General features: G+C 43.4%; 1 protein-coding gene across 1 annotated transcript in view; it reads left to right on the top strand.

Moving 5' to 3' along the window:
• The window catches only part of PLPP3 (phospholipid phosphatase 3), a 74342-nt gene that overhangs the window by 33228 nt on the left and 21835 nt on the right, over nucleotides 1–19279 (top strand). Inside the window, exons 2-4 of the mRNA XM_090269536.1 lie at nucleotides 2458–2615; nucleotides 16739–17019; nucleotides 17431–17488. Coding sequence (XP_090125662.1) covers nucleotides 2458–2615; nucleotides 16739–17019; nucleotides 17431–17488 — 497 coding nt within the window. The remainder of the gene's footprint in view (nucleotides 1–2457; nucleotides 2616–16738; nucleotides 17020–17430; nucleotides 17489–19279) is intronic.

Here is a 19279-nt window from a genome sequence, read left to right as displayed (position 1 = left end):
TCATTAACGCAGTACTGTCTCCATAGCCCTTTTGTATGTGTTTTATTGTCCTTAGAAACATATGTTTTACAGGCCTATCATGTGAATGCTATTAAAAATAGAAGTTGGGGGCCTGAGAGTGTAGCACAAATTTAAGGAACTTGGGGTCTGTTCCCTACCTGAGTTTATTAGCAACATTTTGGCTCCTAGGCCCCGCAGAGGCTGCAGCGGGGCACGTATGCCGAGCTAAACAATTTTATCACAATGTGTGGAACTTAAAAGTGGACTATTATTATCATGCTACTGGCTTCTCTGCTACTTTTCATAGCCAATTTGGCCACATTTCAAAATGTTTAGGCAGCAGATGAAGATGGTTCAGGCCCATGTGATATCTTTCTCTCCCAGCCCCCCAGCCCCAAAAGGTCAGCTAACTGCTCTTGCCATTTCTAGGCCACGGCCTCCCTTGCCCCGTTTACGCCATTGCTGAGTCGGAGTTTCAAGGGCTAATGGTTATTGCCTTCCAGGGCCCCTCTGTGTTTACTTTGAGAAGGTCAAGCACAATGCTGTGGTGTGTTGCTGTTCTTTCTTTTCAAAGCACCAGTATGAATTTGATAAAGTAAATTGTTGTTCTAGCAGGAAGCAGTTAGGGGGTCACAAAATAAATAGCCGTAGAATTCAAATAAATCCCAAGAATAAAACCAAATAAATCCATGTGTGTATACACAGTGATACATAAATACACTTTTTTAGAAAGTGAGCATTTTTATTGCTGCCGGTCTGCACCAAAGTAATTGAAAAATTGTGGAGTTCATGGTACTTTTTTTTTTTTTTTTAAGAGGCGGTCTGGGCCCTCAAGCAATGAGACATGAATTTAATTCTTTTTGAAAAACATGAAAATGGAATTTTATCTTTCAACAACTGCTTATCTTGGGAATTTTCACCTAATGAAATTTACTTTTGAATAAAATTAATTGGCAAAGTAAAATTAGAGATTTAGGCATTTTGGGATGGACTGAGAGACTCTGAGTGAGTTAAATAGTCTCTCTGACTTTCTGTTTTTCCACTTGAAAATGAGCGATAGTCATACTTATGTGATGCTTTTAAATGACCTCTCAGGGTTGTTAAAAGTTTCAAAAATGAATATAAAGTCCCCTACACATTGTAGGTGCACATCACCAGTGTCTGTTACCATTAACCAGGTGTTTTTCATGGTTTTCCCTAGTCCTAACATTCGTTGGCTCACCTTTTACATTGTAGGTGGCATTGGGGCCTGTTAGTGAACTTGGGTGCTAGAGGAGAAACAGGTTTTCAGGTCTAAGAGAAGAGCCTGAACCAAGATAGTCTCTGTGTACCATTTATTTTTAGAGGATGGGGATGGGGGTGGCGGGGGCGGGGGGCAGCAGGAGACCATGTATCTGGAGCGGGGAGGTTCAAGTCATGCTTTATCTTGTCCTGGGCAATGAAGAGCCATTGAAGAGGCTTTAGCAAGGCAATGTTATGCTGAGGAAGTGAGCTGGTGGGTATGTGTAAGAGGCAGTGCAGGCCAGGGGACCAATTTGGAGGCTATTGTGGCGTCCACACAAGAGCAATTATGACCTTTCAGTCTTTACTTCAGGGTTATGAGGGACTTTTTCCTGGCAGGTGTGGAATCCATTTGCCATGACCTTTAAGGGAACGGCATCTGAGCTGGCCACTGATTAAACAGCAGCAGCTGCACTAGCAGCTTGGCGCTCTCAGGTGCCCTTGGGCTCTGCTCCAGGTCTGCAGGCAGCGGGGCCAGCTCAGCTCTGCTCAGTCTTCGCAGTGACTCTTTGAATAGTAAAAGTACAAGACTGAATATGGCATTCATTGAACGGCCACTGTGGACCAGGCCCTGTACAAGCCATTTTATGTGCTTTTTTTTCTCTTTTAATCTTCACCACAGCGCATTTGATGTATGGGGGGAACTGAGGCCCAGGAAGGTAGACTGAGAACCAGAAGTCACACTGGTAGGAAATGGTAGATCTGGGATTCAAATTCAAGTTATCTAACCCCAGGCCTTCAGGATGCCAGGCAACATAGCCTTAGGATGACCTTCTCAAAGGGGAAATGGTTAAGACTTAAGAGAAGAATGTACTTGAAGGCATAATGAGACATCATTAGATTTGGGGCTATGTTAGTAATTATTACAAATTGGAGTTTAATTTTTAGCAGGATGTTGTAGAGCAGTGGAAAAGCTTCTACCCTGGCTCTTCCATTGCCACCCTCTGTGCTCTTAGACGGGAGGGGTGACTAAAGGAGGAAGGGGACGCACAGAGGGAAAGCTCTCAATAGCTGCGATCGCTGCAGTGCACGGAGTCAGCATCCCTATTGGCACTGATATTTGCAGTAGTCTTTGCTGTAGACATTCTGTAGCCACCTTGCATTGATGTTTTACCCTTGTTTTGTTCTGTTTTTTTTTTTTTTTCCTGGTACATGTGATGGTTTCCTCTTAACCAGCGGGCCTGCCTTTCCTGATCATTGAGACCAGCACCATCAAGCCTTACCACCGAGGGTTTTACTGCAATGATGACAGCATCAAGTATCCTCTGAAAACTGGTGAGACAATAAATGACGCTGTGCTCTGCGCCGTGGGGATCGTCATCGCCATCCTTGCGGTAAGCACCCAGACTGTTGTGCTCAACCTTCCTGACGTCCCCTGTGTCATATTAAAGAATAACTGAGTGAGCAGGAACTTGGTAGATCAATTAGAATTTCACTTAACACTATTTATTTAATGCAGTTAATACTATTATTAAAGATATTTTAAAATACTATACATCATAGATACATGTACAGCAGGTCCTTGAATAACGTCATTGCTATTTCAATGTCTCCTCATAGGAACTTAACTCTTGCTTATATTAATTAGCCTATGGTAAAATTGGGTTTGTAATACGTTATTTGCTTAACGTCGCAGATCCTGTCTTAAGGACTTCCTAGAGACTAAAATGCTTTGTATACATTATCCTCACAACAATTCAATGAAGTCTAGATGTTGTTCTTATCTTTCTTCTTCATATTAAGAAACTGAGGTTTACAGAGTAAATGTAATTTCCCCAAGGTTACTTGGTTAATAAGTGGTAGAGCTGGGATTTGAGCCTAGTTGTCCCTTACCCCAACGTCTGAGTGGAAATTCCTTGAAAGATGTCACAGGCATTTTCTGGGTTCTTTCCATATCATTGCTGTGCTGCTGTGACAGTGATAATGCCATGGGTATTTAGTTCTCTCATCCAGTGGCCATGATGTAAAAGAGAAAATAAAATGAGGCTTGGAATCTAGAGACCTTGGTTCTAGACCTGGCCCTCCACCGACAAGTTGTACATCTTTATTTTTTGTTTGTTTGTTTGTTTAAAATAGAAAGTTTATTTGCTTAGTACATCAAACAGGATGCAAGCACTGTCATGACAAATATACAGATCAACATAAAACAGTAATTTAGTTTAAATGAAGGGGAATCTCTTTAAATGTTATGACTATATACTTCCAAGAAGAATCTTTTTTTCAGTTAATTATACATCTTTAAAACCAAGGATGACCATCTTGCTTCATTGCACTGCATGGAAGAGCAAAAGAGATCATGAATACTGAAATACTTTGCATACTCTTAACTGCTGAGCAGGTTACTCACATACAGTTGTAAAGTCCAGACTTACATCCAGGTCTTCCCCTAGAGGACAAAGTCCTTATTGAGAATGCAAAACTGTGCCCTGGCCTTGCACAAGGTCCACAATTACCTTGAGCAATGGTGACCTCACAGAAATTGGGGTATGGCCTACCTACACTTGGAAGGTCACCACAGTGTTTTACATCTAGCTACTTGGGGCAGAGGAGGCAAATAGTCATTGATGGTAATCCAGTCTTAAAACTTGTGAGTCATACATTATTCACAGCTGTTCATTCCACACCTCCAGAATTACTCTGTTTGTTCTTTGCTCCTTAACCTCAGCCACGTGGATGAAATGCATAAATAAGCATCATGTCCACCAAGATTTTTGAGTCATCTGTGTATTAGCCATGTCCTGGAAGCTTATTTTTGGCCTATATTAGCAAGCCAAGAAGAAAGAAGTTAATATTAAGAATACCACATAGACCCAGGCTAGTGTGGCTCAGTGGACTGAGCACCAGTCTGCAAACCAAAAGGTTGCAGGTTTGATTCCCAGTCAGGGCACATGCCTAGGTTGCAGGCCAGGCCCCCAGTTGAGGGCATGTGAGAGGCAACGGTTGTTTCTCTCACACATCCACCAATGTTTCTATCCCTCTCTCCCTTCCCCTCTTTCTAAAAATAAATAAATAAAATCTTTAAAATAACAAACAAACAAACAAAAAAGAATAATACTACACCTGGCCCTGCCAAGTGGCTCAGTTTGTAGGAGCATCTTCCTATATAGCAAAAGGTTGCAGGTTCTATTCCCAACTGGGGCACTTATGGAAGGCAACCAATCGATGTTCCTCTCTAACATCAGTGTGTTTCTCTCTCTCTCGCTTTCTCTCTCTTCCTCTCCCTCTCCCTTATGTCTTTTGAAAGTCAATAAAGACATATCCTTGGGTGAAGATTGAAAGAAAAGAACACTATATGTGAAATAAGTGCTATGATCCCCATTTTACAAGTGGAACATCAGGTCAAAGGGGTTAAATAAGCTAAAATTCTACTGCTCTTAAAAACTGGGATTCCGACCTATGCCTGGCTTCTTTCAAAGCCCTCTTTCCATCTTGCCGACTTGATTTTGGAGTGGAGGTTGTCTATTCCAACTGAACTACTCAAGGGGATAGGCAGTTAGCTAATCTTGCCTACTCTGGATCAAATGTAAGCTGCTGATGGTACAGGAACCACATTTCATAAAGTTTTTCTTTTGACTTCCCCACTCTAGGGGTTGGTTATAAACTTTGAGACCCCTCTTTGTTTTTTAATAACATCGTAAACCAGGCACACAAATCAACAGTTTGAAATTGAGGAGGGGGAAGGGAGCCTATGAGAATTCTTTCCAATCTTTTAAAGAAAAACAGTCCATTTGGCAACTGTAGTAGTTTCTTTAAGGTGGACTGGGGATTTTGGTGTTCAGAAAATGAAGAATTTAAAATCTAATTTTACTATTTGCTCCAAATTGACAGTGTCGGAGGTTGAGTTCTTGAGGAAGAATGGCACTCTCCTGGAAAAGATGTCTGTTAACATTTGAACAGGTGTTTTTTATCCTTGGAGGATCAGTTAATTGAATGCTTTTAAGGGGCCAACTATAACCTGGAAGTGGTTGTGGTAAGAATAGCACAGGGACCCTCTTTTCTCCCCTTACATGTGGCCATTACTAGCTTGCCTAATGAGATGCTTCCAGACAAAACGCGGTGGAAGGAGACACTCCGCACAGGTCCTGTCACCCGCTAACGATGTGAATGAGGCAGATCTCTGGTTTCTCTAGCCCTCCTTTTCTTCACCTGTAGAGTGAGAGTGGTGTTTGAATCCACTCATGGGGATTTCTGTAAGAATTAAATGCTGTCACTTGTGGGAATGCACTTGGCAGCAGCAGGCTAGGTGGACAACAGGGTCCTAAAGTAGCTTCTTCCACATCCATGCTTCCTCAAGCAAAACGCCTGCTCAGCAGCTCCTTCCCTGCTGTTTGCCAAGACCATCCCTTCCATTTTACAGATGCTAGCGTTCCCATGAAAAATCGTCATTGTGACATGCCTGTCTCCTCATATCTTGTTGATGTTTCAACTACAATGCTCCCTGACCTCCCAGGTTTCCTTGAAATGGTCATGCACTATGGCCTTGGCTATAGAGTAAGCAACGGCACTGCTGCTTCAGCCCGTGCAATGTTACAAAATAAATTTGTGTGGTGCTTTCCTATAGTTCTGAAGAAGACCCAGCAAGCAACTTACTGCAATAATTATCTTTTGTCAGGTGCTGCTGTGTGCTCTAGAAACCTGTGGACCATGTCCAAGCATTTTATCCTCACAGAAACCCTGAGAGATAGGTATTCTTACGGTTCTTAGTTTAGGATGTGGTTAAAGGCGTGAGCTCTGGTGCGTCTAAGCTCCTCTGCTGTGGAACATGTAGCAAGTTGAGCCTCATTGAGCCTCAGCAGGCACATCTCTTAAATAGAGGTACTACGTCTACTTATTAAGGTTTTCAGAATTAAATGAGCTAATGTATGTAAAGTAACTCAGTTCTTGGTACCTACCATATACTCAATAAATGTTAACTACTGTTAGGAGGAAACATTCAAAAAATGGTGATGTGACTTAGCCAAGACCCTATATGTGGTAAAAATAGAATCAGGAAAACAACTCCAGCCTTTGGACTCCTATTTCCTGCTCTTTCCTTGTAGTTCATTGAATTAGAACTCAGTTATCATGACTGTCGCTTCTGTATTCTTTGCAAGGGGGCCTTTCCCCCCAACACAGCTGCCCTTGCCTTGCAGCTGGAGGTCTGTGTGAGGTGTGGACTAATGATGAGGTGTCCTTGCCCATTTATGTGCCATTGAGTGCCATAGGCTTCATGGAAAAAGTCAAAGCAAAGACCTCAGAGGAAAAGAAGATCATCCACTTTAGTAGACACATTTCAGGAAAAGCTCTACAGCTTAAATTAAACAAATGACAACAACTTCTTTCCCGGTTTTCCATTATGGGGAGTCATAGAGCCCAGCTGGCGCCACCCAGAACCCGCTTCTGATCAGAGGGCAGGAGTGACAGGCAGGGATGGTAGGTGGGTGCTCAGAGCTGGAAATCTAATCACCATCCCCTGCCAAATGTCAGGCTTGCTTCAAATAACAAGGGAAGCCTTGACTCGTTGGGTGCCCTTGCTTCTTGCTTCAGTTTGAATGTCCCCATAACAAAGGAAAGGAATGGGGTGGTAGAGATTGTCAGAAGTTATAGAGAAAGCAGATACTCTTCTATGGCAGGAGACAGGGAAAAATCTAGTCATGCTGACCTCTTTTTCAGATGTACCTCAGATTCTGGAATTAGCATAATAAGAATTCCTTCCAAATCCACACAGCGATGGATTCTATCCCTGCCTTATAAAGGTTTAATGACTCTAGCAGCAGTGAGATCAGGAGCAAATAGTAAAATTTCATCTCCTATCTAGACTCCTCTCATGTTGCCTGGTGCTGTGCTGTGAAGAGTATTATAGGCAAAGATTTTAATTTGGAAAAAATGCTCAGTATTCTTTTTAAATAAACATGGGATCAGCGATCACTTTGGTCAAGCCTTGAAAAGGGTTTATATAGATTCTTCATATCTAGGAGTTGATGCATGAGGGAATCCTCTTCTCTCTCCAGACATAAAAAAGCTACTTTTCCTCTTCGATCCCATTGAAACTAATCCTCTGTAATAATATTCCTAACTGGAGGAAAAGCTCCGATTCTGGCATCACCTAACTTAGGTTCATGTAGCAGCTTCTGTGCTTATTTTCTTACGTGTCCTTCAAACTCAGGCAAAGCCATTGACTCCCTTCGAAAAGAGCTACACCTTCCTTTTCTGTAAGTTGTTGACAGTAGTTGACCAACTCCATTGGCTTGTTTTGGCGGTCAAATTAAGTGACATTATGTGTATCGTCAGTGAGAATCATTTTTTTCATTTCTTCAGTGTCGTGCGGTTTACAAAGTGGCCTTTATGTGCACATCCTCTTGTGGCACCTGGCAGTCATCATGGGAGGTCGATTTTTACAGCTTAGGCAACAGGAGCTCAAGGATAGTAAGTGACTTTCCCATAACTAATTAGTAGCAGGGTCAGAACAGGAGTCCTCTGAATCTCAGGCCAAGGCTTTAAAAGAAAATAATGACACCACGGCTGCTTTCGAAAGCCCTCATATCTCCTACAATTATTTATCAAACACCCATGGTGTGGCAGGTGCTGGGCACACAGTGGTGAACGTTATCCCAACCAGCCACATGTTTACTCTCATCACTAAACTGCTAGAAGCTGCCCTGTCTCAAAATAGCACCTTCAATACACATTGCCTTGTAATGTGATTTGTTTCTTGTCTCCCCAGCTAGATAATAGGTTCCTGGAAGGCAGAGACCAGGCCTTTCCCTCCTGCACATGGTAGGTGCTAAATAAACACCAGACATTTTCATCTTCAGTTGCCTTATACCCCACCTTCCATAAGTCCCTGAGACCACTGGACCCACCTCTGTCTTTGCAGTGACAGTGCTAAAGTGTCATATCTACTTACTTGTCTGTTTCCTGCTTACCCTGTTAGCTGCATCAGGATATGAATAAGTCCGATTTGATTATTTATTGCTACTACAAGACACAGACTTTAGTGCTCAACCTATGTTTGTAAAAACCACAGGTGGGCCCTGGCTGGTGTGGCTCAGTGGATTGAGTGCCAACTTGCAAACCAAAGGGTTGCCGGCTCAATTCTTAGTCAAGGCATACGTCTGGGTTGCGGGCCAGGTCCCTGGTCGGGGGTGTGCGAGAGGCAACCACACTTTGATGCTTCTCTCCTTCTTTTTCTCCTCCCTTCCCCTCTCTCTAAAGCTAAATAAATAAAATCTTTAAAAAATCACAGGCAGCCATACATTTTCAGCAGAAAATAAAAAAGTATTGGGTTCAAAGATGTCAGAGAATGTCCTATTTGCTTCCCTAAAATCTTAAATATGGTCCATGATGCACACGGAACCTGCTCTGTACCACACGAAAATTTCTTGCTGGAGAGACATGAAGAAGAGCTTAATACCTCTAAGACTTGTTTATTCAGGATCAGGTTCAGTTTGCCTACATCTGGACTTCATTACTTCCTCCCTACCCCCATCTCCCTTTATCTGAGAAAGCACTGCCAAGAAAACAAGGTTCCCCAAGATTGCCTCCTCATTAAAGGTTAGTCGAGTTTTTAACTCTGAAAAAAGTGAAGTCGTGCTGGCCCAGCGGTGCCTTAGTGGGAGACCCTGTCCCCCACTTTACAGTCCACTCCATCTGTGCAATTACCAAGACCACCAACAGAGAGTGGCCCCATTAATCCTTCAGCTGTGTCATCCCCTGATCACAGGGCTGTGGAGTTCTTCTGAGACCCTCTTATCCCTGGAGGGGTGGTGGGTGGGGGCATCTATTTGTGATTTCACAAGACACAGGCATGGAGATTAGGCTGTACTGTAATTTGTCCTCCGACACCCGACTCAAGCTCCGGAAGAAGGGAGAGCTGCTGCAAGTCTTCCTTAGTTAGGTGGCGCTCCGAGGACTTAATGACTATTTGAAAAATATATCTAATATGAAGGTGACAGTTTTCTCATTTTAAGTGAGAATGCTTAAGAGGCTCAGAAACCTCTGAGTCAGGGTGTATTAGGGGATGGGTAGAAAGTTGGATAACATTTTCAAGTTACCTAATGGGCCAGAAACTAAGATGCCTTATCTTAAACCCTTCTCAACAGCGGCATGAGATAGGTATTATTTACCCCATTTACAAGGAGGGAGGGAGGGGACTGAGGCTTACAAGGGTGACTGACCAGAGTAAGGTTACTCTGCTTGGTGAATGGGGGAGCAGGAATTAAAACCCAGGTCTGTCTGACTTCAAAGCCCAGCACTTGAACTGACATTTATTGAAGGCCCACTCAGTGCTTGGTGCTCTGCAAAGTGCTCTTAATTTAATGAGCTATTGAAGCTTTTAGATATTGGGCTTGGAGAGCTCAATGCACAGAGAAAGACAAAACATCGAGATCAACGGGCAGGTGGCTGCCTACAATTGGCGATGTGCGGTAGTGTTTTGTATGAAGTGGCTCGTGCAGATGCTTCTCTCCCCTGTAACAGGCGGGGATGTGACAGGCAGCTTGTGCTAGAAACGGATGTATGAGACACATACTGTCACTCAGAGCTTATGGTCTAAAAGGGAAGCAGGGCAAGTACAAGACTGACTCTACTGTTAGACCCTCGAGGAGAGGAAAGAATTGGTCAGAGAAGAAGAGAGTGAGGGCAGTGCAGGGTGGGGGGCCCCCAAGAGGGGAGAGCTTCAAACACAAACAGGCCAAGTGCTGCAAACGGTCTGAGACATCCGTACAGTGCTACAAGTATTCAGAGAACAACCATTGGCAAAGGCTTCATCATCATCCTCATTCACTGAGCACTTCACCCAGTGAATTATCAACAACAGCCCTTGAGCTGTTGGTACTGCAACATGCCCCTTTTGACACAAAGGAAACTGGGAATTCTCAGCTCAGTTGTGTAAGACCCTTACAGAAAAGAGCCAGAAGTCTAACCTAGTATACTTGTTGGCACTTGAGCTCTACTTTGAAGGCATTTGGGACTTACATCAGACATCCCGGCATTCCAGGCTGAGGACGTTGCTTCAGGGATAGTAGAGACTGAACAATAGACCCGCTTGGCTGGAGAAATAGAGTATAAGGGAGTAGACAAAGATAAGACAGGAAAAGATTACAGTGAGGTTGTGAAATTCCTTGAATGCTGAGGAGTTTTTTTTTTTCCTGCAATTAATAGGCTAGAGATTGATGGAAGTATTTTAAGTTAGTTTGGTCAATTTTCCAGCTCAGGTGAAGGTGAGCCCTGAACCACAGTGGTGGCAAAGCAAGGGGAAGAGAGAGAAAAGGTGATGTGTGAGACGCCTTGCAGACGCGGGGTGAGCGGAACTGGACAGCAGTGGGGTAAAGGACATGGAGGAGCCTATGATGTCACGTCTTTGAAGTTATGTTTTGTGGCACCTTAAGCAGAAATGGAGGAAAGGAAAGTGAGGTTTGGGACAAAAGCTGAAATGAGTGGAATGGTTAAGATTCTGCCCTAATAACATTGATTTGATAACCAGTTGGGAGATTTGAGCGAAGATTGGAATAGAGCTGATAGCGGTGAGGTGTACGCTGAAACTAGAGAGGGATGGGGAGGGGAACGGAAAGGGGGGAAGGGGAAGAGGGAGAGGAAGGGAGAGGGAGAGGGAGGGAGGGAGAGAGATCCTTGTGGAGGTCATCTTCACAAAAGTGTAACCGAAACTTTTGAAGCAGCTGAGATCACAGCAGACAGCAAGAATACAATGTTAGGGAAGACCCGCGTTTATCTGGTAGAACCCAGTAGTGGAGCCACTGGAAGGAGAAAGGTATTTGAGAAATAGGAAGAAAAGCACTGTGGTGCTATCTTAAGGAAACAGGAAACTGAATGTCAAAAAAAGTAAGACATGGGCAATAGGCAGTACTGGGAAAGAACAGCCAGGAGACTCTTGCATGGACAGGCAGAGCTAGTCATCTGGGAGACCATGGCTTTGAGTCCTTGACTTTTGGGAAAAGAATGAGGCTTCATGCTTCAGACTGCCATCTTCATAAGAGCAATGGGCATAGGGTGGCCGCTGATGACATCAGCCATGGGTAGCTTCGGTGGCCCCTATCTGGCCTCTTTGTTGTCCGTATTCTAGATGTTGGAGTTTTGACTTACCCGTAGGGCCAGTCCACTGATGGCCTTGGACAGATCTATATCCTCATTGCCTTTCACAGTCTGAAGCACTGATCTCCTGCCAAAGAGGCTGAGGACAACCAAGTGAGAGAAGAATGAAATTTGTCATCATTTGTAGTCACTCACATACTGCATTTTCTTGCAATAGACTTAGCATTGAGCATCTAAATACAGTTACATCTGTGCCTTCATCCTTAGAAGCAGGACCTAGATACGTTCTGTTTCCTTTCCCTTGGGACTGAGAAATAAACTGAGAAAAAAAAATGTTTGTTGAAGGAATCTCTTCCAGATTGAAAGATGTTCATTAATCTGCACAACTGACATGGGAAAGAACAAGTCGGTGCTCTGCGACCAGCAAGGACCTGGATGTCTGAGTGCCTGACGAATACATGTCCTTACCAGGTGCAACACCCATCTCACTGGAGACAGACCCCGCTGCCTGCTAGGACTTCTAAGAGAGAGCCAGCTCGATGCCATCAGACAGAGCATAAAAACTAAATGAGGAGGGGTCCAGGCTGCAGCAACAGCTCAGCCACGACCTTATTTCTGATCGAGAGTGATTCACTGGCCTCTTCCCTTCATCAGACTCACTTTTAAGCTATCAATAATAATTTAGTAACTCGCAAGGCATTGTGAGAAGCAAGTAACAGTAGATGTGAAACTGCTTTGTAAGCTGTAAAGTGCTATGCAAATATTATTATTCAAGCAGATCAGAATATAGGGAGGTTGGTCCTTCGAACTCAGTAGGGGAAGGAGATGCCTCTCTAAAAAGAGAGCTCATTGAAACACTGGGCAAAAATCTTACTTTTCTTGAGATAATTTAAAATAGAGTGGGATGTTTAAAAATAACACAAACAATACAGTCTGCCCTTTCTGCCTTGGGTTTAGACTTCCCTTCCACTTTGTTCGCTTGAAAAAGCCATCTTAGGTAAAATGGTCAGAGCCCACGTCATGCACACACTCGTTTCCTGGTTCTACCCTGGAGGGGCATAACTTCTCAACTTTAGCTTGCAATGTTCTCAGCGAGTTCTCGGAATTATCTTGGAAAAGCTATTCTCTACAAGTATTTAATATTTTCTTTCCCCTTTTGCAATGGAAGAAGAAAATTAATTTTTGGAGGGCTCCTCTGCTGGGTGCAGGGCATTGGACTTTCACCTTCTTGAGTTGCCTTGGCGAGCCTACCAGGTAGATACTATCAGTCTTCTTTTATAGACAAGGAGACCTAAACCCAGAGAGGTGAAGTCACTTGCCTAAGGCGAGAGATGGAATTTAGATCAGGGTTTTGCTGGCTTTCAGAAGTCAGTGCTTCCTTCACCACCCTATGCTCTCTCGTATCCAAAAAACCTGTCCTCATGTTTCTCCATATTTCCTCTCCAGAACAGTTCAATACTTGTGCATAGGTGGGTAGCTGAGCTCTTTTTTTGCCAGAAAAGACAGAAAGAGTGGTTCTCTTACAGTTGGAGACAGCCTCCCCGCCAAATTGCAGCCGTTCTCAGGCACGGACTGATCCCTTTCTGTCCCTTCGTAGCTTAATTGCAATGCTTTCCCAGTTTATTAGTTTCCAGATTCTGTGCCAAGGGCTTTAAGAGGCAGGTAGGGGAGAGTTCTCTGCTAGCCTGGCAGCCAGCCATCTGCACTCCCCCGCCGCGCCCCAGCCCCCCCACTACCCTCCCCCCACCCCCAGATCTGTTGCTTGCTGTTTCAGAAAGGGATCAACATTGAAGGCATTTTTCTCAGCAGTGAAACGTACATATCACAACCTTGCTGACTGAAGCAGAAAGGAGGGCTCCAGGGGCAGGCGTCTGGGGGTGGGGACAGAGCCTTTGTAGGGGGAGAGGGAGGGGAGAGAAGATCTTATTTTATTACCCAGGAATAAAAACATTGTAATGAATAAAGTCCGAAAGCAGTAAATCTGGGACTCCAGAGTTAGGTGTGTAACGTGTCAGAAAACAATTTAAGCCTTCGCCTTCTGCAGAGGTGAGGTATGCAGGCCGTCATTCACAGCCCGAATTTCATTAAATGGTCTTTTAAGGGTTAGGATTACAAGAAGCCAAGTCCGGCTGGTTCATAATGATGATTTATGGCTGTGTTGTCGACTCCCCGACCCTTCTGTACAAGGGGATAGAGAAAATACATAATTTGTTGCTCATTAACTCCAAGATCTGTCATGGCTGGTCCAGAAGCCATGTGGTCCTGGAGTCATGTGTCTGCTAATTGGCTTCAGCCTGGCCTGATCCTTGAAAATATACAATTCTTACACTACAGTGGAAACTGTTTTTCATAACAATAGCAATAATAAAATTACCTCAGTGGAGACTGCCATGAATCTTGGATCTTGGGAGTCCGAATATCTGGACTCTACTTTTAATCCTGCAGATAAATCAGCACCTCTCAGAGACTTGGTATTACCATCTATAAAATGGATATATCTTCTCCACAGAGTTGCAGATTAAATGAAACTGTAAAGTGCAAAAGAAATGGGAGTGATTGCTGTTATGATTAACACTATTATTAGGAATTTGAGGTACCATAAAATATTCTCTTTCTCTTCCCACGATCAGAGAAAGCATTTAATTTAATTTTTAATTTTTTTTCTGGAGGAAGCATTTTAATTAGCAGTTTTCTGTTTGCAAGACTACGGCACAAAAAACCGAAGTTTTAAAATGAAGGGATGTTAGAACCCAAAGGAATTTTGAGTTGTAATCAGACCCTTTTTAAGCTGACCGAAGCAGAGGAGTGACTAACATGCGATTCATTAGTAAATTCACGTAAGAGATGCTAATTTGCAGCGGAAACCCATGTGTTCTTTGCCAGCATCAAACAGGAAATCATGCTCAAGCTGAGTCAATTTAGAAACAGTTTCTTAATCTGTGGCAGTGGTATGGTTCAAGGACCTCAGGAGCGATCCAAGGACAGGGACGGTGCACGGGGCCTTGGTTCCACCTCTTGCCTGCAGTCATCTCTGAGGAAGCACTTTGCCTTCCTACTGCTTATTGCTGTTGCCGGGTTGGGAGGCTCGCGGTGGAGGTAGCACAGGAGAGTTGAGACTAAATGTCATGGCAATTATGAGGTAATAAATCATGGAGTCTAGCACCCTCATTTTGCAAACGGAGAGCCTAACTTATTCCACATTCACTCAATGAGTCAGGACTTGAACCCTGGCCCCTTGACTACTAGTCTGGTGTTCTTGCCCCTGCATCTAGAGTCACATGAGCCTGACATAAATGAAGAAGAATAAGAAAGAGAGAACACGATGGCGGTAAAAAACATCTGGAACTTGTTAGCCTGTAAGGTTACATAGGGTAAAAGTGTAAACAGGTTCAAAAGGGGAATTAGATCAGGAATGGTAGGAAAGAATGCTGGGTGGGGACTCAGAACACCTGGGTCTAATCTTTAGCTGTGAGTTAACTTGGACCTCAGTTTTTTTTTTTTTTCTGTATATAATGGACCCTTTCATTTCTGACTTGCTGTGCTTCTTAGATTTTAATCTCTGCAACGTGTTATCAAAGGACTCTTGGTAATGTTTAGAGGATATTTCCCATTTTGCAATAAAGCAATTGTGAGGACTACTGTCCTGCTCCCTTTCATTCATTCATTTGTTCAACTGATAGTCTCTGAGCGCCTCTGCGGGATCAGGTATTGGTCCTGCTCACCCAGGGGGTGGGTGGCTGAGCCAGGATGCTGGGCCGGACTGGTCTTTCATGGTCTCCCTCTAATATAGGATCACACTCAATGTGATTTGGGAAACCAAAGTGTAGCACTTAGAACCAGCAAGCACTTTAAACACAGAATCGCTGCCTGAGTTTTAGCAGTGGAGGTAGCTGTTCTCACTGCTGCACCTGTTGGCCCTGGGCCCAGCTGGCACGCCCCTCCTTACATGGCCATCCTAGCCCCAGACTTTGGCGCCCTTGAGGACTTGGATCAGTCCCCATGCCTCAGTGCCTTCCTTCACTGTGAAAAAAATAACAGGAGACTTTGGAAAGGCGGGCCCCCATGTGTCAGTCTGTCACTTCCCTTGCGGTTGTGAACGTGCTCTCTGCTCTCTGAAAGGGCGAGTGTGGCTCATCCTGCCCTGTGAGGAAGAGTGAAAGGCACTTTGTGGTGAGTGATGAGTTGAACATCACTCTCTCTGGACTGTGGTTGCGACAAGGAAGTGGCCAGAGCTGTACTGTGGAGTTAAGACAAGGGCAACAGGCTGTGTGGTTTGGTGTATCACCAAAGCAGAATTGGTCCCCTATTGCGTAGGCAACGTAGAGAATCAGCAGATCCCACATTCTTAATATAAAACCAGGCAGCTTCAGTTGAAGTGCTTCCTCTCTCTGAGCCTCAATGTATCTGTCATGGTTGTTGTGAGGATTTCATGAAATAAAGTTTATAAAAGCAATGCCTGGTATGAAGTAGATATTCAGTAATTGGTGGCCCAGTGGCTTTTTTTTTTTTAATTTGTTTGTTTAAGAGTGATAAATGTCCCCTGAGTGTCAAAGAGGAGACATTGTGGGATGGAGGAAGGGTATGAAAATCAAGACTCATTTGCAGTCCTTCAGGATTGAAGGGACACTGCAGGCAGACTTGAAGAAATTCACAAACACTGAAGGACATTGTATTGAAAGCTCCCTGGTTTGCAAATCAGTGTTCATTTCATTATACCATACTTCTAAAAAGGAAGAGGGAAGAATCATTTCCTATAGCCCAGTTCATTTATCATATTTAAGCCAACAACTCTGCAAAGGTGTACAGCCACCTTTCGTGGAGAAGGAAAGTGAAGTTTGGAGAGGTTAAGTTAGTGCTAAAGGACACCAGGTAGGTGACAGAGCCTGGCTTCAAACCCAGGACTTAGTCTTGGGGCGTTTGCTCTTTACTACAAAAACTCCCACTGTGGCTCAATGTTGGCACAAGCTGAGGCCCTTTGTACAGTTAGATCGTGGTTGGTGATCCTTTACCCCAAATCCCAGAGTCCTCACATTTGCTCAGATCCTCTGACATCCTGGCCACCCTTACCCGTGTCCTTGAGTCTTCATCTAATTGTATTTTAGATAGCTAACTTATTTATCTTTTTTTTGTTGTTAAGAGATATATATATTTATATAACAATATATTTAATTGTATGTTTTTCTTATCATGAAGGTACTATATGGCTATGCAGGACTTTCTTGAAAAAGGGAAATAATGACCATGTTAGCACTTTTGAACTTTCCTCCTGGGCACATTTATATCTTTACACTTACGTAGAAAATTGGGGTTTCCTAGATTATAACTTGTAGTCATATACTGAACCTTCTCTTATATCAGTGAGTGTCCTTTACAGTATTATTATTGATGATGGGTCTTGATACTAATTCCCCTATTGGCTTCCTTTTAGATCATCACAGGGGAGTTCTACCGGATCTATTATCTAAAGGAGAAGTCCCGGTCAACGATTCAGAATCCCTACGTGGCAGCCCTCTACAAGCAAGTGGGTTGCTTCCTCTTTGGCTGTGCCATTAGCCAGTCCTTCACAGACATTGCCAAAGTCTCCATAGGACGCCTGCGTCCTCATTTCTTGAGTGTCTGCAACCCTGATTTCAGCCTGATCAACTGCTCTGAGGGCTATGTTCAGAACTACAAGTGCAGAGGCGATGACAGTCGAGTCCAGGAAGCCAGGTGAGACATCATCTCCCATGCCCTTGTGCACTTCTTTGATGCAGGCCGTTTAATGAGCATGTTCTAAGTACCTGCTAGGTGCCAGGCCCAGTGCCGGGCTCTGGGTCTGTTGGGCAAGTATGGCCGAGTTCCTGTTGTTCAGGAACTCACAGCCAGATGATTGAGATAGATACATAAATGAACAATCATGACATAGCATTGGTAAGTTCATGCAGTCATTCCTTTGTTTATTCATGCATTTGTGGGGGCCTGTGAGATTCCAGGCAATTTGTCCAAAGCACCATAAAGGACACAAAAACAAACAAGATAGTCTGCTCTCAAGGTCAAAATCTTAGGGAGGGAAGACCGGTAGACAAACTTGGATCAGGAATGTGAATATGGCCCTTTCATGGCCCTCTCTTGCTCTTACAGGAAGTCCTTCTTCTCTGGCCATGCCTCCTTCTCCATGTATACTATGCTGTATTTGGTGGTAAGTACCTGCCCTCTGATTCCAACGTCTAGCATCTAGCCCCAGCTTAGATCCCTTCTGTACATAATCATCCCAGATTGGTTAAGGACAGTTTTACTGTGAAATCCTTGAAAAAAAAGAGAGATTAGCTAGAAAAATTAAATTCTATTCTGAGCTCAGCCACACACTTAGCAGAAATTGTTTTACTTTCTAGGGTTTTCTCACTTTTCAAATAAAAATAATATTTACTGTAGCTGCTTGATAAGAACTGTGTACCCATTTTGAAATTATAAAGTGATAAAGACACTTGTGTAACATTTTACAGTAATAAGCACTGTTTTCTGAAAATCCATTAACTCAGTTGATCATTATAAGAACCTTATGTCAGAACTAATATTGTTTCTGTTATGGGAAAGGATTACCAGCTAAGACTCAGAGATTCAAATGAATTGCCAAAATTTCAGATGCTAGAACTGTCGCTCAAATCCAAGCCTTCTGGTCACAATCCATGTAGTGTTTCCCTGATGGAAGGGCTTCAAAACTCACCACCTGCCTACAGAGAGTGATTTTTGGTTTTACAAAATACTTCCGCATACGTGAGCACACAGACCTCATAATAACACAGTGAGGTACAAATTCCTTATCCCATTGCTCAGATCCAGAGGCGTTCAGTAGAATATCAGAAGTCCTTCAGCTGGTTCTGGAGCCATGATCTGAGTGCCCAAGCTGCCCTTCCCATGGCCACATCTGCTCTGACTCCCTGGAGATGCTGGGACAGTGCAGAAGTCCCTGTTCCCCTCCAGCTGCTGCATGGACAGTGGCTGGTCTGTTACTCTCCGTGCTTTAACTAGGGTTCCCCTGCCTTGCCCCTCCCCTTGAGTGAGATCCCAGGGGCACTTCCTGCTTTCGGCCTCTTTGATGGAATTCAGGGTGAGGATGCCCTGAGGTCAGATGTAGCTCAGAGGAGCATAGGCTGTTTTGATTTCAACTTATTTATTAAAAAAACAAAACATCGGGGTTTTTTTTTTTGCTGTTGTTTTGTTTTGTTTTTCCCCAATCCTTTCCAAGTTTGGAGGGCTCTGGGTACAAGCTAAAAAGGTGGGCTCCAATTTATTAAAACACTGAATGTGGATTTTATTTATTTGTGAATAAAACTTCCCTCTGTTCTTCATTTTTGTTGTTGTTTTTGTTTTGCTCTTAGAAAAAATGATTTAGCAAAGATATTTAGTTTTCTGTTCCATTTTTCTTTTCACTCTGGGATAAGGGCAATTTTACAAATGTAATTTCAGTGTTTTGTAAAGGTGCTTAAAGAAGTAGATGTGTTTTTGTTTTTCCATATTTATTCACTTTCTTCTGAGAGAAAAACTGAATAATTCTGAAACCCACATTGTACACGTTGCTCCACTGCTGTAAGGTAAAGGTGCTGACAGGTTCCTGGTGCCTGTGTTGTGTGTGCCAGGCACTGTGTGGAGCTCGCATGGGGATATTCGATTCTCCCAAAACCCAATGGGACACGTTGTGATTACCCTGCTTTCAGTTTAAAACAAACCAACCAACTTTAAGAAGTTAGCAGTAGAAGTTCTACATCTAGAAAGAAGCAGAAAACATACTTGAAGTTTCGTCTTTATGGTTCTAGTGTCATTTTATGGTCTTTTCATTGTATTGCACTACAAAACCAAAACAAAACAAACCTCTGCAGGATAAACTTAAAGAATATAAGGCCCTGACCCTCATTTTTAAAAATGATTTTATCTATTTATTTTTAGAGAGAGAGGAAGGGAGGTTGAAGGAGAGGGAGAGAAACATCAATGT

This window comes from Furipterus horrens, unplaced genomic scaffold (genome assembly GCF_987537825.1).
Source record: "Furipterus horrens unplaced genomic scaffold, mFurHor1.1.pri manual_scaffold_3, whole genome shotgun sequence".
Classification (NCBI taxonomy): Eukaryota; Metazoa; Chordata; class Mammalia; order Chiroptera; family Furipteridae; genus Furipterus; species Furipterus horrens.
This window is presented reverse-complemented; position numbering and strand designations above follow the sequence as displayed.